Below are 25,369 nucleotides of genomic sequence, written 5' to 3'. Positions count from 1 at the left end.
AACAAGACTACATAAGGTTAGAGTGCCCTGTAATCAAATATGACAGTATTTCACAACTTTTCAGTCCTTTAGAAATACTGTGATGGCAATACACTACCTCCAGCACAGTAATTCATCTTTCCAGAGGACTACGGAAAAAAGCAGAAGCAGCAGTTTCTCGGGATCTGACTGGCACCAGACTCCAACCATATGTGATTAAATTAGGACTATCACACCACTCACATTTTGGTGCATATACAAAGCTACATTATGATTTTTTGTGCACCTACAATGAGTAGGAGCCATAGTGTGCAGATAGATACAAGATAACAATCGTTATCTAAAATCACATGAATGCCTTCCTATTTTAACAACAGGATACGCAAAGACTCTGAAGGTATTGCGCTTTCAGTGTCCATGAAAATAGTTACTGCTCTTGTTCAAATCACAGTAAACGTAGACTCAACTGGTCATTCTGTCAGAAAGGACATAATTATTAGCCTTTGATTTTGCCAGTGCAAACATTTCTGCCTCACCAAATAAGCAAAAGAGAACCAATTGCTGCCTGCATGGTGGATAGGCCACCAAGACATCTGCCTAGTCTAATCTACAACTAGTCCCGGGACAAAAAAAATAATTTCAGGTTTTGGAGTGTGCTAAATACGTGGTAGATACTCCCTCTTTTGTATTTAATGGATCAATAAAGTGACTCAGAAGTTCATGACTTCTGAAAGAGAATTCCACAATAAGGTTAAGATCTCCGAGGTGGCTTGGAATATTGCCTTCCTTAAATATGGCATATATATATCTATAGTGCTCCAGTCCAATGCCTACCGTAAAACATTCAGGGAAGAATGAGGTTCTGTCCTCGAGATCAGAGTGCCATATAGCGATACAACCAGAAATACAAAGATTAAGGCTTACAAATGTTTCTCAACACTTTATGATCAACTGTTGGAGTAGTTCACAGAAACGGACAGTAAATGAAACGAAAATAAACTGTGCCCAGACAGTAATGGAGAGGAGGTTGGCGATCTTTGCTAGTGCCAAAATGAGAAGGCCTTTATTGTGGAACTAGTAAGCATGTAACAAAATTATTATTAAGACATTGTAAGGATATACAGGTAATTTAACAATTACCATCATTAAAGAAAATAGTTTCATTTGAATTTTGTGTCTTGTTCATGTTTCCGGAAAATTCAACATGTTCTGAAATCCTGCCATTTCTCCAAATAATTAATTACAGACAGTCTACTTTCTTCATGGCAATTTGTAGTGCACAGGGTCCCTGCCAACCAGGTCCCCTGGGCCAGTGCTTCTTCCCTAAAATATAGCCACAATTGGTACTTCTACCCAATGAAAGTCCCTAGTAAGTGGTGTCCTGGTTACCTAGCACCTGGAAGCTGAAGAGGGTCACCTGGGACCCACCCTGCCATTGTCCTTGTAGCTTGTATGACCTTGTGAGGGGGAAAACGACAAAGTTAACATGGCATACTGTCTGGGTCCCATGCCAGCCAGCACTGCCTGTAGGTATAGGCAAGTCATCCCTCTAGCAGGCCTTACTGCCCTAAGGCAGGGTACACTGTACTACAGGTGAGTAGACATTCCCCTGCAATACTTAAGTAAATTCTTAAATATTGTAAGTGCCAGGGAACCCATAAGGAGTACATTGTGGAAACTCAACAACTCGAGTTCCCCAGCACCATGATGGCTTCCCTGAAACTAGGAGTGCTTGAAACCAACCCGCTCCTGGTAATAAATCCACACTAATGCCTGTGTGTGAATTATTAAAACATGTACTCAGAGGTGCCCACTGAAAACCTAACTACCATGGTGACAGCACTGACTGGCTTTAGGCAACCTGCTGTACACAGACATGTTTCTGGACCCCTGGGTGGAGAGCCTCTGCTCTCTGGGACAAGAAACAATGCACATGCTGGGCAGAGGTGTCACACCTCTCCCCCCCCCCCCCCCCCCCTTTGACCTTTCTTGCAGCCAGCAACCTCTAAAACCCTGGGAGGACAGCTGCCATAGAAAAAGACTCCAATCTCCTGAGAACTACGGCCCAGTCCATAAGAAGCCAACTACAAGGCCTCCTGATCCAGGCTGATCCGAGTCTCTTGCCCACTCTGCACCTGATGCCCATGGCCTGATTCTGAGTGGCTCACCTGTCCAGTGAAGTCTCCCCAGCAATCCTGACCGCCGGTAAGGGGACTCTGACATCAAAAGGCACCTCTGCACCCGAAGCACCTGGGCCTTGGTGAGCTGGACCGACGGTACCGCTATGACCCCCTACACATCTACTTACCTCTGCTGTCGCTGTTCTCCCGTCTGCAACCTCCGGTGCAATGCCTGCAGCCTGTTTGTCAAAAGAAGAATCTCCATTGAAAAGCATTGTGGGCCCGACGCTGAATTTGCACCCTGCACCCGGCCGCCCCAGTGCCGCTGGTGGTGTATGTTTGGTGCAGTTTTGGGATTCCCTTGTGCTTAATCTAACCCCCAAAGTTTGGCCCTGCAACCGATTTACTTACCTGCAAGCAGTATGGCTTCGAGCACCCCCAGTCTCTATTGAAACACATTGGGCCGAACTCCGATTTTGAACTCAGCACCCGGCCACACCTGTGCCGATGGTAGAGCAATTTTGATACTCACCCGACCCTTGCTGAAATTTGGTCCTGAAGATTGGACCTCTAAGTGTAATACTTAGCTGTTAAACCAAAATGCTGTTTTCCTCCCATAGGAAACATTGAACTGTTCAGAAATTGTTTCAAGTGTCGATGTTTGAAAGTGAAAAATATTTATCTTTTACACTTTTGGGGAACCTATGAACTGTGCACGGCATAACCACCTAGTTGTATACCATATACAAAGCCAGCTTCCTACACTTGGCACACCTCCTAGCCACCTGAGCCCTAAGTCCTAAGATGGGTGCCGCCACATCGTTGTTGATGTGGTGGCCGCCAATCAGATCTCTCCAAGTGACTGGTCAGGTCCGCGGGTCCTGTGCGGTGTGAAATATACCAACTTTCGGAGCATTAATTGCTCAAAAGAACAAATTACTTCCCTTCGGCAACAATATATCTGTATATCTGTAAAAGACATAGGTTAGTTATAGATTCCTTAACTTAGAATTAACCCCAGGCGTCAGACTGGATCGTGAAAGTTTTTTCGTCAGCAGTACCCCTGATCGTTGGAAAGTGGCGTCGTTTGACACCGCGTTTGTCATCGGCATCGTGGTCGCCGGGATGACGTCACGGTAGCTACTTAGACGCCGCCCTCGTGAGCTGACGTCAGTTCTGTACACAACTTTCCAGGCCAGAAGCGCAGAGCAATGCAAGACACAGACCACTGGTGCACAAAACTAGGACCCCTGAACTGGTCTGGACTGGAGTATGCAAGGAGGGCACCAAATGTGCCCTTCAAGCAGTCTGAGTGGCGCTGACAAGCGCCTCCACCCTGTCCCAATACACTACGTCCTGCCTGGGAGGTGGTCACACTTCCCTTTGACAGGATACTTGTTGTCCTGCCTTCCTTTGCTTGAGCGTGGCTCAGCAGCAGGAGGGCAGAATCGTGTCTTAGGTCGGCAGCAGCCATAGTTTGCTGTCCGGGTCTAGAAGACTGGCATCGGGTGCACTAAGGGCCTCCTGGAGGAGCTCCACAGTGCATGGAATCATACTTCTTACATCATCTTTTACGCTGTGGGGGTATGATTCCAACATGTTTGATACCAAACACGATACTGTTCGTTACAGCCAGTTTAGAGATGGTCATCGAATAATGACGCATGGCCACTCTATCTAATGACTGATGCACTTACAACTCGGGAGTATGGACTCCGAAGGTTGTAGGGGTGTCCTGCTCATGCAGAGGCACCCTCACACTTAGAACCGATCACCCTGCCTTCAGGATTGAAAGGCATGCCTTAGAGGTGACTTATAAGTTTTAAGTGAAGTGACCTCAGATATAAGGAAACTTATAATCGGTCGTAAGTGGTGCTAGCACCGGTTTACATAGACTGCAATGACGTATGTTGTCACAATTTGAGTGGTCTCTCATGGGTGGCCTAATGCATGCTTCAGCTCATGGGAGTCTCTGTGTGTACCTATGCCCTGTGTACCTTAGTACCATATACTAGGGACTTAGGGTACACCAGTAGCCAATCTGGAGTATACCCAAGTACTCACCATGTCCAATTTTGGGAAGAAGCACAGAGACTGGGGTCCTGATTAGCAGGATCCCAGTCAGTAAAACTTAATGGCACCAGCAAAAAGTAGTGGTGACCATGAAAGAAGATCCTACTTTCCTATACTACCCCCCCCCCCCTCAACATAAGGAGATGAGACTAAACATGCCCAGTTGAGTCTTTATTTTCTAAGTGGAAATATCAGGAGAGCCCATCGGTGTTGGCATGGTTACACCCAGGCCTGTGTTCCACTGAGTAGTCCATCCCCCGTAGGGAATGGACCAACTCAAAGTTCGGGATTTTCACCCTTCATTTGATTAAGCCATAAGAGGGGCTTATGGTCTGTCTGAACAATGCCCCGGCCAGGCTTTGGAGGTTAGCACTAGCACAAGGGAGGTGGCACAAAGCAACACCAAACATATACCACCAGTGGCACAGGGGTGACCGGGTGCAGGGTGCAATTTGTACATCTGGCGCCCAAGCTTTTAAATGGGGATACTCTTTTGTGGAAAGAGGCTGCAGGAGTAGCACAGGAGGTTGCAGGAGGAAGACCAACAACAGCAGAGGTTAAGTAAAGATGTAGAGGGTCGTACTGGCACAATCGGTTCAGCCCACCAAGGCCCAGGGGCCTCAGCTGCAGGGGTGTCTTTTCACGTGGGAGGTCTTACCAGAGCCAGTCGCAGTCAGTGGAAGCCTCTGGATTGACACTGCAGGCGCAATCGTGGAGATCAGGAGAGGTCAGCCAATGCTGGACACAACGTCCGGGTCTCTGGGGAGACTTCACTGCACAGGTGAGCCACTCACACTCGGGCCGTGGGCATCGGGTGCAAAGTGAGCAGGAGACGCGGATCCACATGGATTCGGGATCCTTGGAGCTTGTATCTTCTTGGACAGGTCCTCTATCCACAGGAGATTGGAATCTTTTTCGAAGGCAGCTGTTCTCCCAAGGTTTTCAGGAGGTCACTGGCTGTAAGACAGGTCACAAATTCGCAGAGGGTGGAGACAGTAAACTATGGCTGGGGCCAAGGCAGTCATCATATTCAGTCTTCTCGGCAGGGATGTCTTCTTTCTTCTTAGGTCATCTCAGATCTAGTTGCTAGGTCTGGTGGAGCCACCTAAATACTAGATATGGGGTGTTTTAGGGGAGTAGCAGGTAGGGCCAATGGGTACCTTATCTGGGGTGACTATACAGCCTATACCCCCTAATATGCCATACTCCTGTAGGCACATTATTTTTGTAAGTTTTCATGCCGGTTTGCTTGCTCAAAGCGGGAGTGTTAACCAGGGACTGCCAGGGACTGCCATCTCCTGCTAGCAGCAGAAGCTAAGGGTTGCATTACAAAGGTGGCAGGCCTTTGAAGCTTCCCTCTTTTTTTCTTTTCCTAGTTTTATATAGCACGAACTTGACCCAAAGGTAGCAGAGTACTTTACATGAGCACCAGTTGCGTTACAGGAGGACAGATTCATTTTTGTTAGGCATGGGGAGATTAAATGATTTGCCCAGAATCACAGGATGTTGAGTGTCTTTGCCGAGACTCAAAACCGGTTCCCCAGACTTGAGATTGATCGCTCTAGCCATTAGGCTACATTCTCTCCACGCTTAAATTATTAGATACATTTCCAAGGGATGTGGAGATTTATTGAGTTTAAATTATGTCTAATCCATTATCCGAAAAGGTTTATTTGTTTTTTTCTTATTTAACAGCTAGCATAGAATTGTTCTCCTCACGGAGGCATTAATTTCTGAAACGCAATAAAGTATAATGTAAAGACATCATAAAGTTTGTTGAAAGCCTTTATTTGCAACCTATTTAAAAACACTTTATATTGTTTAAAAAAAATAAAATAGAAATGATTTCCACAAAGGGGCTGCATTTTCCATTTGGGGAAGACTACAGACAACAGTGAAACCAAAGTTGATTTATGGATGGTCTTGAGGCGGGCACCTAAATGTATTACCTATGAGAATCAGCCAGGATGTGGCTTGTAATAACAATATTGTGGCTATCTTTCCGAGATCAATGTGCTTGAATAATTTCCCGTAATCAAGCTTGAAGGGATAAGTAATTTCATAAATATAAATAAACAGTATTTACATGGCTTAAAGCAAACAAAGTTTAGCAGCATATTCACCTAAAATATATCTGAAAGTGGTGTTTGAACATGCTCTTACTCATCCTAGAGGCCACAACAGCACAGATTCCACAGCACATGTATAACAATATAGAGTAGAGGTTGAACATCAAGAAGAGTGGAGAAGAAATTACTGAAAGTGAATCTATGAAATATAAGTATGTATGATGGAGCAGTGTAGTTACAGGTCTGTAACTTACTTCTTCAACAGCTTTGGATTTTTCATAAATTTACATTCTTGAATCACAACAGAAAGCAGTATGCCACAATATTTATCAACAGAGTTAGCTAGGTAGGCATGTGCACCTTAAAGGTGCAAAGATTAAAACCTCTAGCTGGCACATTCCTACCTTGGCAGTAGTGCTTACTAAATATATACAGATTTTTCCAGTGGCATAGCGCCTCTGAGGAGGAGCAATATCAGAAGAAGTTCCCAATATCCCAATGCAACATTGGGACATAATACATACACTCTCGCCTCGGATTACGGATGAGCAACCCCAAATGGCCAAGGGGACAATGATAACAAGCCCTTGTCTACTTCTGACTCATGAGATCTTTTCACCCTTCAGAATGCCAGTAGCCAGGATACATCAGTAACACCAAACTTGGTCCAGATCTTGGTGCAGCACAGGCATAAATGGCACCCTGCACACCGTCCTCAAGAAAGCGGTTGAAGTGCATGAGCGTCCCCTCTCTTCATTTAAATACCAGCCTTACATCCTCACCCATGGTATACAGACAGCTGCTACTAGTGTGGAACCTATTCTCCTCTTTCATAAGGTTGTTGTAGAAGCTGTGAAAGAGCAGTGGTCTAAGCCCACCTAATTGAACCACGCTACTGCAGGATGCTACAGACCAACTCCTGGGGAAACAGCCTTCCTGTCAATTCATCCCTCTTCAAAATGCTTAGTGGTGCTGGCCTCCTCTAAGAGAAAACAAACTGGGAGACTTTCCTAACCACCATGCCTTTCCTGCCAAGGGGAGTCAAAAAAGCTGGAAAGAGTGAGGAAGAAAACTGCCGCTGACATGTTTGATTACTAGCAAAGATTATGAAGATATGTATAAGACAACAGTGATAATTGCACGCACCCCTGCAGTTCATTACAGTTGACAAGCCAAGAATGTAAAAAACACGAAGCTAGGTTTTCACTAAGAAGTGCAACAAATGGAGCACACCCAGTCTCCCTAAGTGTATAATAAAACTCACAAAGGACTTCTTTCACTGAAACACAGCCTATATGTGTTTCGCCATTGTACTCTAAGGACATTTTCAAGGCTACACTATCAAATGGTCCAAGTACTACATATACATATTCATACATTAAAAAATACAAAAATGCTGAATTTACTAGTCCAAAATTGACAAAAGTAAAGAAGACAGGAAATCTCTATGGTGACGTTTGTACAACAATTTGGTATAACTTAATAAAACCAAAAGCACCTGTATATTATGAGAGTGAAAATGTAATATCTTAGATGCATTTGAATGTTTTAAGTTCAGAGTGTGGTAACTCATTTCTAGCAGGTGTTAACACAACTGAGAACATTAATCTCTGTTTCACCTGCTACTGCTGAGAAGTATCACAAGTCTGGAAAAGCATCCTTTCATTTTTATTGTTGCTAATTTAATACTGGCCTCTTTTCAATTCTCCTTACACTGGGGAATCCTTGGGTAAATTAATAAATGGAATGACACTTGGGAGTATTGCATGCATCTTTACTATTGGACATCTGTGACCTTTTTGGTTTGAATAAGTTGTATTGTCTGGATTTCTACAACCGATAATAGACAAGACTGTATAGTACAAAATTCACTAGAAGGCCACTGGCTTTTTTGCATTGGTCCAATCTAGGTCTGGCCTTTCAGACTCTTAATTAATCTGCTGAAGGAAACATTTTAGCTTTTTATCAACAATCACTATGTACAAATCAGGAGAATATGCCTGTGCAATATTGTTGTTTTATCCATTTAGTCGTGTCCAACTCTTGGTGATTCGATGGATAAAATTACTCCAATTGTTTGGTTAATAACAGAATTCTTCAGGAGATCCTTGTTTGTCAAGGTCTTCTTCTTTTCCGTTTTCTTTCTATCATTCCAAACATAATGTTTGTTTCCAAAGAGTCTTCTCGTCTCATTTTGTGGGAAAAAGACTATGCAATACTTGGATCATAAGACTGTGCAGTGTTAAAGTAAACAGAGTACTAGAATGAAAATGTTTTGGCTGCACTGGAAAAAAAAGTTAATCTGAAAGATAATAAATTTGTGAACTATGTTGAATTATGCAAAAAACGCACATTTTTCTTTTTACGAAAATATCAGATGTACAAAGGGTGCTTCTAATAAATTTACTAGCAGAGATCACTAAAATTTCCATTGTCCTGACCATTAATAAATCTGGTCTAACAAGTGGTAAAATAGTACCAACGGTCATAACTGTAATTCAGTAATCACTTTAAGCACTATTTAAAAAAAATAAGATTTTATTAATGTAAAAAAATCATGAAACCTACTCATGCATGTATAAGCAGGAAAATAGGCCTTCTCTGGGCACTGGCCCATCCCGGGGGAGGAGCTTTGACACCTCTACCCAGGATGTGCATTGTTTCTGGTCTGTCTCAGAGAGCAGAGGCTCTCCACCAAGGGGTCCAGAAACAAGTCTGTGTGTGGCAGGCTGCCTAAATCCAGTCAGTGCCCACACCAGGGTTGGTAGGTTTTCAGGGGGTACCTCTGTGGTGCCCTCAGAGTACATGTTTTTAATAGATCTCACACTGGCATCAGTGCTGATTTGTTACAAGGATGTGTTTGTTAACAAACACTCCTGGGTTCAGTGAAGCCATCATGATGCTGTGGAACTCGAGTTGTCAAGTTCCCACTCCATGTACTTCCTATGGCTTCCCTGGCACTTACAGTATTAATATACTACTGTAGGTGAATATCTGCTAATGCAGATACGCCAACACCTGTGACATAGTGCACCCTGCCTTAGCGCTGGTAAGGCCTGCTAGAGGGGTAACCAACCTATATCTTAGGCAGTGCTAGCAGGCATGGTACACAGGCAGTGTGCCATGTCAACTGTCAATTTTTCACCTCATAGGAACATACAAGCTGCAGATGCAGTGGCATAGTCCTAGTGAGGGGAACCCAGGGGGCCTTATTCAGCCTCCAGGGCCTAGGTACCCTGGTTACCAATTACTAGGGACTTGCAGGGGGGCAGAAGTACCAATTGTGGACAATTTGTTAGGGAAAGACCTATTTTCTCATGCCAGTTAAACCACAATATTGATTGAACCATAGGACAACATTGGACTGTGCTGAAAAGTTTGAGTGTCAATTTCAAAGTGAAAAATATTTTTAATTAAAAACATACTAAGCTAATTATGAAAATCTTGATTTTAAAATAACATACAAAGTATATTTTTCTAAAATTGGTCTGGATCTCCTTCTTGAGTCGCATGTCCATTATTGATCACTGTTGTGCAATAAATGTCTTAAACTCCTCCGTGTTCAGCCTAAGGCTGCTCGCCCACACTACCACTAACAGAGCACTTTGGAATTTACATTGAGGCCTGTACACTTCCTACGACTGTAGGAAGTCAGTTTCCTACAGTCATCAAATAAAAGTCCATGGAAAACATCAAAAAACAAAAGAGGACAATGATAAACTGAGTACTGGCTAAGGGCTCCTATCTTATAGTAATTGGTTGGGCAAGGTGGGCAGCAACAGCCATGCCAGTCAACGGTCACTAACAATATGAGGGAAGAGTATAAAACATATTTTACACAATTATTGTTTAACATCTTCTCTGCTTTTGCACACAAAACAAATCTGCTTTTAGGGAGAAGACAGCCCGAGTAAAATTCTTGGTCGGCTCCAAATGATATAAATTCATTGTTCAGACAACAGAACCTTTTTCGGATTATCCTGTGCAGCTGAAGCAATCTCAGTATTTTCCTATTTGAGAGCAAACTTTCAATTTAAGAGGACTTAAAACAATATATTTTTTATGACAGTTGTGGAACAACAGATACTGCTCATTCTCTGTAGCCCTACAATCCAATTTCTCAGATTTCTACCCTCCTGCTGTTTGAGAAGCGTTTACCAGGTCACATGCACTAGATACTCACCATGCAATGCTTCATATGCCTGGATGACCTCAGACATAAACATGGGTCTTTGTCGGGCAATACTTGCTAGCGATCCCAGGGCAGCAGTCAGATTAATGCTAGATATGGCTGGGTGCACCATGAACTTGAGAAGTTTCTCCAGGGCAGATTTTCCCTCGTCCCGCAAGGAATCTGCAACATAACATAGAACAGATTACATCACACAACTTAAAGGAGGAGGATGCAAGTTGAATGAAGCTACCTGCATCTCCTCTGTGGCAAACCTTTGTCAGCAGAAAACATTTGTTGCACCATTTTTTAGACTGAGTTCAAGCAAGTTGCCTTCACCTGTAGTTGCAATATACACAGCACTGAAACTCACTAATTATCTATATTTAAATGGCTTTTTCATCTCGTTTACAGGTGTTGGATCTAAGGATATTCAATAGCTAAGTGGTGTCCTATACAATGAATAAGCCTCTCAACAATTGTGCTATACATCAGGGCAATCAGGTTGACATTGTGACCGGACGAGAATTAATGCCACAAGAAGGAATATGCTACTTACCAGTATGCATCTGTTCTTGGCATGTAGAGCTGCAGAGCCACACACTAAGGATAAGATCGCCATCTGGTGTTGGGCTCGGATGATTTCAGGTGGTTGTTGTCTTCGGAAGAAGTCTTTGGTCACGAGATCGGTGACTCCTCCTCTGGACAACAGTGCGCATGGGCATCCACTCCATCCTCAGATTGTTTTTCGCCATGATGGGAAATGATGGAGTGTATAAGAAGTAAAGAGAAAGGATGTCCATGTGTAGTGTCTAATTAAGACAATGCTGGAACAGATACAGGTCCCGGGGAGGCGGGTGGGCGTTTGTGGCTCTGCAGCTCTACATGCCAAGAACAGATGCATACTGGTAAGTAGCATATTCCGTTCGAGGCATATGAGCTGCAGATCACACACTAAGGATAGACTATATAGCAGTGTCTCCCCTAGCAGTGGTCACCTGTATCCGTTGCAGCAGTTTGGAATAGAGTTTTTAGGACAGCTTGGCCTACTGAAGCTTGTTGTTTGGATTGCACATCGACACAGTAGTGCTTAGTGAAGGTGTGTGTAGTAGACCATGTGGCTGCTTTGCAAATGTCTTCTAAGGGGATGTTCCCTAAGAATGCCATAGAAGCCCCAATTTTACGCGTGGAGTGCGCCCTAGGGGGAACTGTAAGAGTACGTTTAGCTTTCTGGTAACATATTTGGATACTTTTAACTATCCACATGGCGATACCAGATTTGGAAATAAGGTTGCCTTTATGTGGTGGAGCGAAAGCAACAAACAGTTGCTTGGTTTTTCGAAAAGGTTTGGTTCGGTCGATGTAATAAAGCAAGGCTCTTTTAACATCTAAGGTATGAAGTGCCCTCTTAGCTACTGAGTCTGGATTAGGGAAGAAAACTGGCAGTTTGACTGACTGGTTTAGATGGAAAGGGGAGATGACATTAGGGAGGAATTTAGGATTTGTCCTAAGAACCACTTTGTTACGATGTAGTCGTAGGAAGGGTTCTTCAAGAGTTAAGGCTTGTATTTCACTTACTCTTCGCAGGGATGTGATTGCGACAAGGAAAGCCACTATCCATGTTAGGAACTGCAGTTCGCATTTGTGCATTGGTTCAAATGGGGGACCCATGAGCCTTGTTATAACAATATTAAGGTTCCACACTGGGGAAGGTGGTAACCTTGGAGGAATAATTCTTTTAAGACCCTCCATAAATGCTTTAATGGCGGGTACCCTAAAGAGGGACAGGTGTTGTCTATTTTGCAAGTAGGCTGCTAATGCCGCTAGGTGTAGACGTATAGAGGAATTCGCTAACAAATAGTTTCTTACCTGTCGGTGTAGTTTTACAGCTTGAAGATCTTTCTGGATTCACTATGCTGTGCATTATTCCGCGATCTTGTGGTTGGGTCCGGATTCGTAGTCTTTCTTTTGTTTTTTTTGTTGTTTTTTTGTAGCCCAGGTGGGCGGTGACGACCCACCATTTGGTGCACCTCTCGTGACGTCGTCGTGCTTCCTGCGGAAGTCCCACCTTTGGGGCGCCATCTTCGGGTTCTTTTTTCCCCTTTTATTTTTTTTAAACCCTAGGCGATTGATTAGTCCTTCAGTTCATTTTCTGTACGTTATTATTTCTCCTGATGTTTTCCACTTCACCCCCTCTTCCTCCAGCCTCATCTTCCTGGCGGAGGTGGGTGGGTTCGCTAGTGAATCCAGAAAGATCTTCAAGCTGCAAAACTACACCGACAGGTAAGAAACTATTCGTTTTGCAGCGTGAATCTTTCTGGATTCACTATGCTGTGCATAGACTTTGTAGCGGTTTTTCCCTAATTTTGTGGTGGCTGGGTGGTAGATGAGCGTTGGTCGCTGAAAATGTGTTGAAGCACCTTCTGTCCAACCTGTGCTTCCTTGTTCATCTGAATGTCCACGCAGTAGTGTTTCGTGAACGTGTGCACAGATGCCCAAGTTTCCGCCAGACATATGTCCTGGATGGGCGTGTTCGCCAGGAAGGCAACGGTGGCCCCCCTCTTCCTTGTGGAGTGAGCCTGAGGCCCCTCCGCTAGCTCCTGTCCAGCCTGTTTGTGGCAGAATTGAATAGTGAGGGCAATCCATTTAGCGATGGTGCCCTTAGTCACTGGTCTACCCATGAAGCTAGTAGCAAAGGACACAAACAACTGCTTTGATTTCCTGAGTTCCTTGGTTCTCTCAATGTAGTGCATCACCGCTCTTCTAGCGTCGAGGGTGTGCAGAGCCTTTTCTGCGTTTGAAGTCGGGTTTTGGAAGAAACTTGGTATCTGAATACTCTGATTCATGTGGAACGCCGACACCACCTTGGGCATGAAGTGTGGGTCTGTCCTCAGGACTACCCTGTCCTTGTGAATCTGAATGTAGGGTTCCTGTAGTGTTAGTGCTTGAAGCTCGCTCACCCTGCGTAGTGAGGTTATGGCCACCAGAAAGGCCGTTTTCATCGTCAACATTTGCAGTGTGGCCTTGTGAATGGGTTCAAACGGTGCCTTCATGAGCTCCGTCAGAACCACGTTGAGATTCCATGCTGGCGGCGGCAACCTTTTCGGAGGGGCAATTCTTTTGGCTCCTTCCATGAATCTCTTCACCACCTGCGAAGTGAAGAAACTTCCACCCTTCTCACCTCTGGTGTAGGCAACGACCGCCGCAAGGTGTACCCTTAGGGAGCTCGAGCAGAGGTTACTCTTTAGAAGGTGTGTGAGGTACCTCAGTACTGTTGAGTCTCTTGTCATTCTGTTTTGCAGGCCCTTCTTCCTGCACCACACAGTAAATCTCTGCCATTTGGCGCTGTAGCATTTTCGTGTAGTTGGTTTCCTTGCCTCCCGTAGCACCCGCATAGTGCTAGGAGGCAATTTAAGGTGCGCAAACTCTAGGTCTTAAGGAGCCATGCCGCCAGGTTGAGGCTCTCCGGCTCCAGATGCAGGACCTCTCCGTTTTGCATGGAGAGCAGATCCCTTTTTCTCTCGAAACTGTGGGGATTGCCCTGTGCCATTTCTTGAATTTGTGAGAACCATGTCTGTCTTGCCCACTGCGGAGCCACTAGGATCAGAGTGATGTTGCTGGTTCTGCACTTGTCGAGCACTCTGTGCAACAGGGGTATCGGTGGAAAGGCGTAGGCAAATGTCCTCGACCAGCTTATCCATAGGGCATTTCCCTGGGATTGCTGATCTGGTTGCCTGGACGCGAAGCTTTGGCATTTTGCATTTTGGCGTGTTGCAAACAGGTCTATTGTGGGAGTTCCCCATCTCTGGAAAAGCTTCTCAGTTTCCTGGCCATTGAGCTCCCACTCGTGCGATGCCGAGGTCTGCCTGCTTAGCCAGTCTGCCTCCACATTGTCCTTTCCTGGAAGGTGAATTGCCAGTAGATCTATCCTGAGAGGTATGGCCCATCTCCAAATCTCCTGTGCCAGAGAGGAGAGAGGGAACGACTGTGTCCCCCCCCTGCTTGTTGATATAGAACATTGCCGTGGTGTTGTCTGTTTGAACCAATACCCTCTGGTTGTACAGGTGCCTCTGGAATGCCTTCAGGGCTAGCAGGATGGTTTTCAATTCGAGGTAATTGATATGGCGTACCGCATCTGCTGGAGCCCACAGACACCTCACTCTGAGGTTGTCCATGTGCGCTCCCCATCCCTTTTGCGATGCGTCCGTGGTAATGGTCATTGTTGGGTTTGGTGGTGTCAGGCTTCTCCCTGCTGTCATGTTGTCTCTGTTCCACCAAGTCATCTACTCCTGCACTGCGTGCGTAACAACCACTAGATCCTCCCAACTTCCGTTTGCTTGTGACCATTGCTGTTGTAGCCATTCTTGGAATGGTCTCATGTGCAGGCGTACATTCGGCACCAGCTGGATACACGACGCCATCATCCACATCTTGCTCACTGACCTCACTGTCAGAGCTCGCCCCTTCTGGTAGAGACGCGTCTCCTTCAGTAGGGCATCTGTCCTCCTGTCGCTGGGCACTACTGTGCTGTTCAGGGTGTTGATTTTTGCTCCCAGGAAAATCTTCACCTGCTCTGGTTCCAGCGATGACTTCCCCCAGTGTATCGAGAACCCCAGGTTCGTCAGTGTCTGTCACGAGTTTTGCGTGTCTCTCGCACTTCTCGCGTGTGTTTGCCTTGACCAGCCAGTCGTCTAGGTAGGGGTAGACATGGATCCCCTGCCTTCGTAGGTGGGCCGCGACCGCCGACAGGCATTTTGTAAAAACCCTTGGCGCCGATTTTAGCCCGAAGGCCAGGGTCGTGAATTGGTAATGGTCCTGGTTGATGCTGAATCTTAAAAGTCTTTTGTGCCTTCTGTTTATTGGGATGTGCAGGTAGGCATCCTTGAGGTCCACGGTGACCATGAAGTCCCCGTCTCTTATTTGGGGCAGCACCTCCTGCAGCGAAGTCATTTTGAACTTCTGCGTTCTGATGAACTTGTTTAGGTATCTCAGGTCCAGGATGGGTCCGAGGTTTCCGTCTACTTTCGGGACCACGAAGTAGACCCCTTGTTGCGTTCTCTGAACGGCACAGCCTCTATGGCTCTTTTTTCTAGAAGCTTCAGGGTTTCTTCTCTGAGTAGGGCCAGTTCTTGAGCCGATCTCTGCCTTCCCTTTGGTCTTTTGTTTTGAGGTTTTTTCTTCAAATCCACGCAGTATCCGTACTGCATGATGTTCAGTATCCACTTGTCTGTGGTTATACGCCGCCACTCCTGAAGGTAGAACCTCAGTCTTCCGCCTACTGGTGTTGGATGCTCGTAGGCTTTTGATTTTTCTCTCCCCCCTGATGTTACTGTACTGCGCCTCACCCTTGGGGGCATGTCGAGGGTAGGCGTCCTCCTGCGTGCTGAGTCACTTTGATGAGGGTTGGTCACCACCTCTTCTCCTCTGGCCACGTCCGTTCCCTCTCCCGCGAAAGGACTGGCCCCGAGGTTGGTACTGCCAGTTTGCTTCTGTTGGCCTTGTTGTCCGTGACTATCACCCTGCTGACCCTGCTGGAACGTCTGGTGCGACGCTCCCTGCTGGCTTCCTCCCCGACCGTAGGGTCTCCTAGAGGGGTTGCCTCTCCTCATCCCCCTTTGCTGTAGGGCCCCCATGGACCTCGCCGTTTTGTTTTCTTTTTTCAGCTGGGTGAGTTTCTCGTCTACTGTTGCTCCGAACAGTGTCTCTCCGTTGAAGGGGGTGCTAAGGATGTTGTTCTGCACCTCCGGTTTGAATCCCGAGATTCTTAGCCATGCATGTCTTCTCTCGGTGACCCCTATGGCCATTAGTCTTGCCGAAGTCTCTGCCCCGTCCAACGCCGTCTTTATACAAGAGTTGGCGATGTTTTTACCTTCATCCACCAGGTGGGAGGCTCTTTGGCGGTATTCTTCGGGGAGGTGCTTTACTAGCTCCCCCATCTCATCCCAGTGCGGGTACTGGTGCCTTTTGAGAAGTGCATTGGAATTCGCCATGCGCCAGTGCATTGCGGCGTTCCTCTCGACCTTTCTTCCTGTGAGGTCTATCCTCCTGCTTTCTTTATCAGGTGGTGGCCCCGAAGTTGCTGGCACGTTGGCCCTTCTCCTGGCCGTGGAAGCTATGATGGAGTCGGCAGTGATACTACCCTTGATGTAAGGGGGGTCCAGAGAAGAGTGCTTATATTTCTTCTCCGTCCTGGGCGTGATCGAACGGCAAGTCGCTGGTTCCTTGAAGGCCTCTCTCCCCTGATTCATCACACTTTGTAGCATGGGAAGGAATTGGCTCCTCGTCTGGATGGGGAGCAGGGTCTCGAGGAGGAAATCGGCTTTCGGCCTCTCCTCATCCAGTTTCACGCCGAAGGCTGTCGCTGCGCTCCTGACCACCATATTGCACACCCCGATGTCGTCGGGTGGCGAAGGCCTCGAAGGGTACGTGTCTACGGGCTCCTCGGGGTTTTCGGTGTCGAGATCCTGCCATTCGATGTCGTGGCTGGTTGATGGCGCCGAGCTGTAGAACGACTGCTGGTCTTCTTCCTCGGCTTCGCCTTCATAATAGGTCTCGTCTTCCTCGTCGAGATCTCTCGGCAGCCCCTCGGTGTCGAATTCGTCCTCGATTTCGACGACGTTCGTCGGTGTAGCCGTTGGAATTTTGAATTCCTTCATCTTGGCGTCGAACTCCTTCTTCCTTTTAAGGATGTTCTCCATTTCGGCCTCGAGCCGCCTCTTCTTCTTCTCCATCTCGGAGATGCTTTCGGCGTCGACCGCGGGCCTCTTCGACGGAACATGCGTCGACGCCGACCGGTCCTTCTGCGTCGAGCGCCCCGTTTCATGGGTTGTCTTCGACGATCCTTGCCTTTCGGCGTCTTTCGGCTCCAGGGAGTCCTTTTCGAAGGATCCGCTCTACCTCTTGTCCATGGTTCCCCCCTTGGTCGTCGAAGTTTTCGGCGCGGGGGCTCTCTTCGTGGACTTTGACTCAGATTTTCTCGAGTCACCCTCGGGTTTGAGGTATTTTCGCGTGTTTTGAGCTCGACGATTCTCTTACCGCGTCTTCATTTTTCTTGTCGGTCTCTACGACCGTGAAGTTTTCGGGTCCCTCGGCGACGTTGTCCTCATCGTCTGTGGAGAGGCCTAGATCATAGAGCGACGGGGCCTTGCCCTTGCCATCCTTGGCTGGAACCTCCTGAGGCTCAGCCGGGAGTAGTCAGACCGATCTAAACTCTATTATTTTAACTATCGGTGGAAACTTTGTTTTTAAAAGACTTTACTCACTTTCTCTGCTATTTCGCTGCAGTGTGCAGGTTCCTCTTCGCACAGCATAACGAGCGCTGCTCAGGGCGAAATTGACGATCTTCGTTGACCGCCATTCCCCACGCCCTCACTGGGACACACCCACCCCGAGGCCACGCCCTCTCCCTCTGTCTCATTTCCATAAATATGTGCCTGAGCCGGAAGCGCAGCGGGCACGCCGATTGCGCACCGAAGGCGCGCTTAAGGCAAGCTCGTCTGTGCTCGTCCGCGATCAGGACGCGACCGGGGCCGGTCTCCCTCCCCGACTCACTAGCCATACTACCATAATATACTCCCGGACTGAACTGATGTCTGCGAGACCCCCCCTATGTGGGACCTGCCCGCTTCTTACCTCAGACGCTCGGAGTGAGGTTTGTTCCTGCTCTGTCTGTAATTTTTCCCTTTCTGCTTTAGACCATACCATTAACACTATACACTCATCGAATCCTTCTTCCACCCATGGAGCTCAGTCCTCCCTGACCCTCAGAGCTGCGCTGATCAATTGTCGATCATTGAGCAAACATGCCACTGACATCTGGCAGTCCCTCCGTGATAACAACTGGGACCTGCTCTTTTTAACCGAAACATGGCTGAACGACACTACAAATCCTGCAATCACTCTAGCCTTACCGGAGGGTTATAACATTATCTGTGCCAATAGACCTAATGGCACACCGGGAGGTGGTATCGCTTTAATTCACAAATCCAAATGGGCGGTAACCCTCCCTCCATTTAATCAAATCGATTGAATAGAAGGCATGCCTTTCATTGTTCTACGCTCCCCTTCCTCCTCTTGTTGAGGAATTCTCATCTACCGCCCCCCACATTCCAATTCCTCTCACTTACCAGCCTTAGCCGACTATGTTATTCAGCTTAGCACACGATATGCTAATTTTACTGCTTTAGGAGACTTCAATCTCCATGTTGATAACGACTCATGCCCGCACAGTAATCTCTTCATTTCCACGCTTGCAGTATGCAACCTAATCCAATTAATATCCCTACCCACACATAAAGCGGGTCATACTCTGGATCTGATCTGCTCCAACCTACCATCTATCCGGGTGACCCCCCCTATCCCGGTCATTTGGTCGGACCATTTCCTTATCCCTTTTCAGATCGACATCTTTTGTCACATTAGACCCGTTATCACTCCTAAATCATCTGGTCGAAACTGGAGTCGCATTACCCCGGGAACGCTCCTGGAATATTTAAAAAATACTCAACCCTGCTCGTCACTTGATCCAGACCTCCAAATCGATCACCTGGACACATGAATCAGGCAGGCCCTAGATGCTTTAGCCCCACTTAAACCCATTAAAACTTACAGGGCTGCACCTTCCGCACCCTGGTACTCTGACGAGCTCAGGCAGAAAAAGGCCTCCTGTAAATTTCTTGAACGCCTCTGGAGACAGAACTATACCACGGATAGTAAAATCTCGTACAAATTGGCCCTTAAAGAATACCGGAGACTGATTGTAGAACACAAACAACACTTTCTGGCCTCCAAAATTATGCTCGCCAGTAATGGCGCTAGGGAGATTTTCAACATAGTTCGATCCTTCACAGACCCTAACGCGCCGACCCGCACCCAGCCTGCTTCACAGTCTTTATGTGATAAACTTTCCCAATTTTTTGAGGATAAAATAGAAATCATCTATTCCTCCTTCCCTACCCTTAATACAGCAGGACGGGAAGAAAAACCCACTACTCTCACGCCTCTATTGTCCACCCTAACCGAGTTTGCTGCCATCTCAGAAGCCGAATCCATGGCAGAGCTACTTAAATGTAAATCAGGCTCACCTAATGACCCCTGGCCAGCCAAGCAATACAAAAAACTCGCACCTCTACTTAACCCTTACTTGAACCACATCTGGAACAGTTCCCTTAGACTGGGTTGTTTTCCTGCTAAATGGAAACATGCCTCTCTGGTCCCTATCCTCAAGAAGTCCAATTTGGATCCAGACCAACCTAGCAACTACCGACCCATTTCCCTTCTGCCTGCACCAGCAAAGATTCTGGAAAAGCTGGTGCACTCTCAGCTGGCGAACTACATTGAATCCAATGGACTTCTCCACGACTCTCAGCACGGCTTCAGGTCGGGCCACAGCACGGAGTCGGCCCTTATTGAAATGGCGGACTCGGTGAGGTGGACGCTTGACCAGGGGTCGAGGGCGGTGTTAGTGCTGTTGGATTTATCAGCAGCATTTGACACCGTCTCTCACAAGATCTTGCTGAAAAGGCTTGAGGATCTGGGTGTGGGAGGCACTGTGTTGAGATGGCTCTCATCTTTTCTTTCGGGCTGCACACAGCAGGTTTTTACCCCTCCCTACACCTCCCTTGCCAGACCACTTAAATGGGGAGTCCCTCAGGGCTCCTCCCTGAGTCCGCTCCTTTTTAATGTTTATTTCACCCCTTTGGCCAAGCTAATCGCTCAGACCGGGATTACATCCACCTCCTATGCTGACTATATCCAGCTTCTTTTTACTTTTGACACCCCCTCTGTCTCTGCCTTTGATCCGTTGAAATCATGCCTTAGGGACATCTCTAGTTGGATGGACGCCAACTCCCTCCGACTTAATGCAGGAAAAACGGAGGTCTTGTTCTTCAATTCACCATCCCCTTTGGATTCCAGTCTGTGGTGGTCAGATGACCTGAGCCAAGCACCCATCCCAAAAGACTTGGTGAAAAACCTAGGGGTACGATGGGATAACCATCTTAGCTTCAGCAATCAGGTACAAATAGTTGCAGCTTCCTGTTTCGCTAAAATCAGGACCATTAAACGCCTCATCAACTACCTACCCGCGGACTGCCGTAAGACTGTGATCCAGGCATTGATAATCTCCCATCTTGATTATGCCAATGCCCTTTATCTTGGCATCACAGCAGGCCTATGTCATAAACTTCAGACAGTCCAAAACGCCGCCGCTCGACTTGTGGAGAGAATCCCTGCTAGACACCATAGCTCTCCACTTCTACGCAAACTGCACTGGTTACCCATTGCTAAAAGAAGTATCTTTAAAGCCATGACGCTCGCTTTTCGAGCCTCAAAAGGCACCGGATCGGCTCATCTGAAAAACATCCTGCGACCATATGCCCACTTTAGGGCATTGCGTTCCAACTCTCTATTTTTTCTCGACACCCCGCGATTCAAACGAGTTCGTGCAGGTGGAAAAACCTTTGAGGTCTGTGCCTCTCAGAGCTGGAATAAGCTCCCGCTAGCTTTACGCACCTGCCAATCAGAATTAGTTTTTCATAAATCTCTGAAGACCTTCCTTTTCTCTTCCTAGATAGGTCCCCTGCCCTTTCTTCTTTTTCCAGAAGTTCTCAGCGCCGGGACGCCCCGTTGGGGCAGCTGTGCGCTTTATAAAATACACAAATAAATAAAATAAATAATCCATGCTGGCGTTGGCTCTTCTGTCGTTCTCTCACCCGGAGCGTCTTCGGCGCGAAGGCTGAGCAGGCGTTGCAGTCCTTGCTCTGGTGGTCGACCGGTAGGCAGAGGTTGCAGACCGGATGCTGGTCCTTCTGCGCGAACTTGTGGTGGCAGTTAGGGCAGAACTTGAATGGTGTCTTGTCCATTGCGCTCAGGGCCTCCGAGTGCACATTCTCCAAGGGCGTCGAAGAAAAAAGGCGCAAAACTTCCTTCTTCGCGCTCCTGATGTAATATATTCCTTTCCTGTGATGTCTTCGTAGTTAGTTATCGACGAAACTCGCTTTTCCTTCTTCTTCCTTCGATTGAAATTCTGGAGCTTCCCGATGACGATCCAGACCCAACGGCGGAAAAAAGAATCTGAAGATGGCGCCCCAAAGGTGGGACTTCAGAAAGATTCACGCTGCAAAAATTGCATCTTTGCAAGTGTTGTAAATAGCAAATGATGTTTTGGATGGAAGCATCCAGTGGTTGTATGTTATTGTTTGTGCAGTAAATGGCAAATCTTTTCCATTTTGAGGCATAGCATGCCCTAGTAGTAGGTCTTCTGGCTTCTTTTATGATATTCATACAGTCCGGAGGAAGGTTGAGGTACCCGAACTCTAAGACTTCAGGAGCCAGATTGCCAAGTTCAGTGTTTGAGGATCTGGGTGTCTGATTTCTCCATGGTTCTGGGTTAATAGATCCGGGGAGAGACGCAGTTTTTGATGTGGAACTAGCGATAGTTCCAGAAGTGTGGTGAACCAGGGTTGACATGCCCAAGTGGGAGCTACTAGGATGAGTGTTAGCGACTGTTGTTTCAGTTTGCGTACCACAAATGGAATGAGTGGGAGAGGCGGAAAAGCGTACGCAAATCTGCCTGACCAGTTCATCCATATTGCATTGCCCTTTGACCGTGGGTGTGGGAACCTGGCGGCGAAGGTTGGGCATTTTGCGTTTTCTTGTGTGGCGAACAGGTCTATATCTGGTTGTCCCCACTTTTGGAAGAATGGGAGTAGGACTTTGGGGTGTAATTCCCATTCATGTATTTGCTGTGTGTGGCGACTTAGGAGGTCGGCCACCTGGTTCTGAACCCCGGGGAGGTGTTCTGCTAGCAGGTAGATGTTTTGGGGAATCGCCCATCTCCAGATTTGTTGTGCAAGTTGGGACAGTTGTAGAGAATGTGTCCCCCCCCCTGCTTCTGTATGTAATACATTGTGGTCATGTTGTCCGTGCGGATGAGGACAGTTTTGTTTTTTAGATGCACTTGGAAGGATTTCAGTGCTAGGAACACCGCCAGAAGTTCTAGGTGATTGATGTGGAGCTGTTTTTTTTGAGTGGTCCACCTGCCCTGAGTGGTGTGTTGAAGGAGGTGGGCTCCCCACCCTGTGAGAGATGCGTCAGTGGTCAGCACAACTTGTGGAAGAGGCTCCAAGAATGGCCGCCCTTTGGACAGGTTGATGGTGTTCCACCACTTCAGTGAATGAAGTGAGCGGCTGTCCACCAACACCAGATCGGTAAGTTGTCCGTGGGCCTGGTTCCACTGTTGTGCTAGACATTCCTGTAAGGGACGCATTTGAAGGCGTGCGTGGGGTACTATGGAGATGCAGGACGCCATCATGCCTAAGAGTTGCATGAACACTCTTGCTGGAAGAGAGTGTTGTGTTTGAAATTTTTTGATGAGATTTTGTATGTTGGCTATCCTGGCTGTGCTGGGATAAGCTATGGCCTTGGATGGATCTATGGTGGCTCCCAGGTATTGATGTACGTGGGACGGCTGTAGTTGAGATTTTGGATAGTTGATGGTAAATCCCAAGTTGTGTAGGGTTTGAATAGTGCGGTGAGTATGGAGAACGCATTTGTCTAGAGTATTGGCTTATATGAGCCAATCGTCCAGATAGGGGGAAGACATGGTTTGTTGTCTCCTGAGATATGCTGCCACAACTGCTAAGCATTTGGTGAATACCCTGGGTGCGGTTGTTACTCCGAATGGGAGAACTGTAAACTGATAGTGCTGACCATCTACCACGAATCGTAGATACTTCCTGTGAGCGGGATGCATAGGGATGTGAAAATATGCGTCCTTGAGGTCTAATGTGGCAAGGAAGTCGCCTTGTTGAAGTAATGGAAGGACCTGTTGGAGAGTGATCATGTGGAAATGATCCGATTGTATGTACTGGTTTAGTAGTCAGAGGTCTAGTATGGGTCTTAAGGTCTTGTCCTTTTTGGGAATGAGGAAGTATAGAGAATATACTCCTGTGCCCTGATGTTGTAGTGGAACAGGTTCTATTGCGTGTTTTTGAAGCAAAGACTGAATTTCCTGTTTGAGGAGCGTGAGGTGGTGAGACGTCATTGGACGGTGCTTGGGTGGTATGTTTGGGGGGGGAGGTTTAGGAGTTCGAGGCAGTAGCCAGACTGGATAATTTGTCTTACCCACCTGTCTGTTGTGATGGAATTCCAGACAGGTAGGAACTGTTGAAGTCTTCCCCCGACCGGAGTGGAATGGTCTGGGGGGAGTGGTGGCAAGTCACTGTTTAGTGGCTGGAGAGGTGCGGGTTTTGTTGTTGCCCCGTCCTCGGCTTTTAGTATGGTTTCCCCTGTAACCTCCTCTAAAATATCCTCTGTTGGGGGATGTTTGACCTGATGTTTTTAAGGTGGAAGAGGTGTCTGTTCCACCATTTTTGGAAGCCCCTCTATAAAAGGAGCGACAAAAGGAGCCTCTGGGTTGAGTAGACTGCAATGCTCCCATTGATTTGGCAGTCTCATTATCTCTCTTCATTTTTTCTAATGCAGTGTCTACTGCGGGTCCGAATAGTTGCTCCTGATTAAAGGGTTGAGCAAGAATGGTCGTTTGTACTTCCGGCTTAAAGCCGGAAATGCGTAGCCATGCGTGGCGTCTAAGCAATACGCTTGTGTTGACTGCCCTAGAGGCGGTGTCCGCTGCGTCTAATGGACATTTGATGGAGGCATTTGATATTAGTTTACCCTCTTGGATGAGGTCATTGGCCTGTGATTTGTATTCATCAGGCAGGTGTTGCAAAAGATCATCTAGTTGTTCATAATGAGCCCTATCATAGCGAGCCAATAGGGCTTGTGTATTGGCAATACGCCAGTGGTTAGCAGCTTGTGCGGCAACCCTTTTGCCGGAAACCTCCAAGAGTTTAGACTCTTTGTCTGGGGGCGGCGTGTCTCCGGTTGTTTGGGAGTTCACCCGTTTTCTGGCATTTGACACGACCATAAAGTCTAAGGGGAGTTGCGCTTTGATGTACGCAGGATCCTGTGGTGCCGGTCTGTATTTTTTTTTCGATCCGGGGGTTGCGAACCCTGGCCCTAACAGGGTCTTTAAAAACCTCAGTGGCGTGCTTTATCACTCCCTTAATCATGGGTAGAATGTGAACGGTCTTTTGCGACTGCTCAAAGGTGTCGAGGAGAAAATCTTCCTCAGGTGTGTCGGTGTGCATGGTGACTCCATGAAACAGTGCCGCCCTGTTTATAAGCTGACCAAACCCTAAATGGTCAGTATGGAGTGGGATCAGGCATATCAGACATAGGGTAAGCCCAGTCATCTACTGGTGCTGTGTCCGGAGTGTAAAGGGATCAGTAGGATCATTAAAGAAATCCGGGTCTCCCTCTCCCCCTAAATCAACATCATCCTGTGGAGGTGGTGTGTGAGAAGGAGATGGTAGAGGTGAAGGCGGTGGGGGTGGGGGGGATGGGATAGGAGGTAATGTAGGAGAGGAAGGACGTATGGGTGAAGTGGCACAGTCCTTCTTTGGAGGAGCTGGAGGAGGTGTGTCCAGCTTCCTTTTCTTGTACGCCACCGCTGTGACATGTCCGGTTTTAGGATTTATGTAAATCCGTTTTTGCGTTGGATCTGGCCGAAAAAGTTCCTCAGTGTCCGAAGGTGGCTTTTGCGCCGACTTTTTGGGTTCCGATCTGGATTTTGTGAGATCGGCAGGTTCTTTGTGGACTTTTTTGGCACCGAGGATGTTTTTGGTGCCGAAGAACTTTTCGGTTCCGGTGGATTTTTCGGTGCCGAAGGACCTTTCGGTGCCGGTGGAGACCTCGGCGCCGAAGAACGTTTCGTGCCGGTGGAGACGTCAGTGCCGAGTGACGTTTCAGAGCCGATGGAGATTTCGGCCTCGGAGCCTGCTTCTGTGCCGAAGGTATTGTAGACACAATAATATGAGGTTTGCTCGAGCCCAAGCCACCTGCAGGCTTCGTTTTCTTCGGAGCGGGGCCCAGGGGCGGGGCTTCTGAAGATT

At 47.3% G+C, this 25,369-nt stretch overlaps 1 protein-coding gene across 7 annotated transcripts in view; it reads right to left on the bottom strand.

The window, feature by feature from the left end:
* Positions 1 to 25,369, bottom strand: part of SYMPK (symplekin scaffold protein) — a 1,117,730-nt gene that overhangs the window by 884,049 nt on the left and 208,312 nt on the right. For all 7 annotated transcript variants that reach the window (XM_085625602.1, XM_085625603.1, XM_085625599.1 and 4 more), the window contains one exon: positions 10,425 to 10,595. In XM_085625602.1, the coding sequence (XP_085481728.1) occupies positions 10,425 to 10,595 (171 nt within the window). The remainder of the gene's footprint in view (positions 1 to 10,424; positions 10,596 to 25,369) is intronic.

This window comes from Triturus cristatus, chromosome 9 (assembly GCF_964204655.1).
Source record: "Triturus cristatus chromosome 9, aTriCri1.1, whole genome shotgun sequence".
Lineage (NCBI taxonomy): Eukaryota > Metazoa > Chordata > Amphibia > Caudata > Salamandridae > Triturus > Triturus cristatus.
The sequence above is the reverse complement of the archived record's forward strand: the minus strand, read 5'-3'. Positions and strand labels throughout refer to the sequence as shown.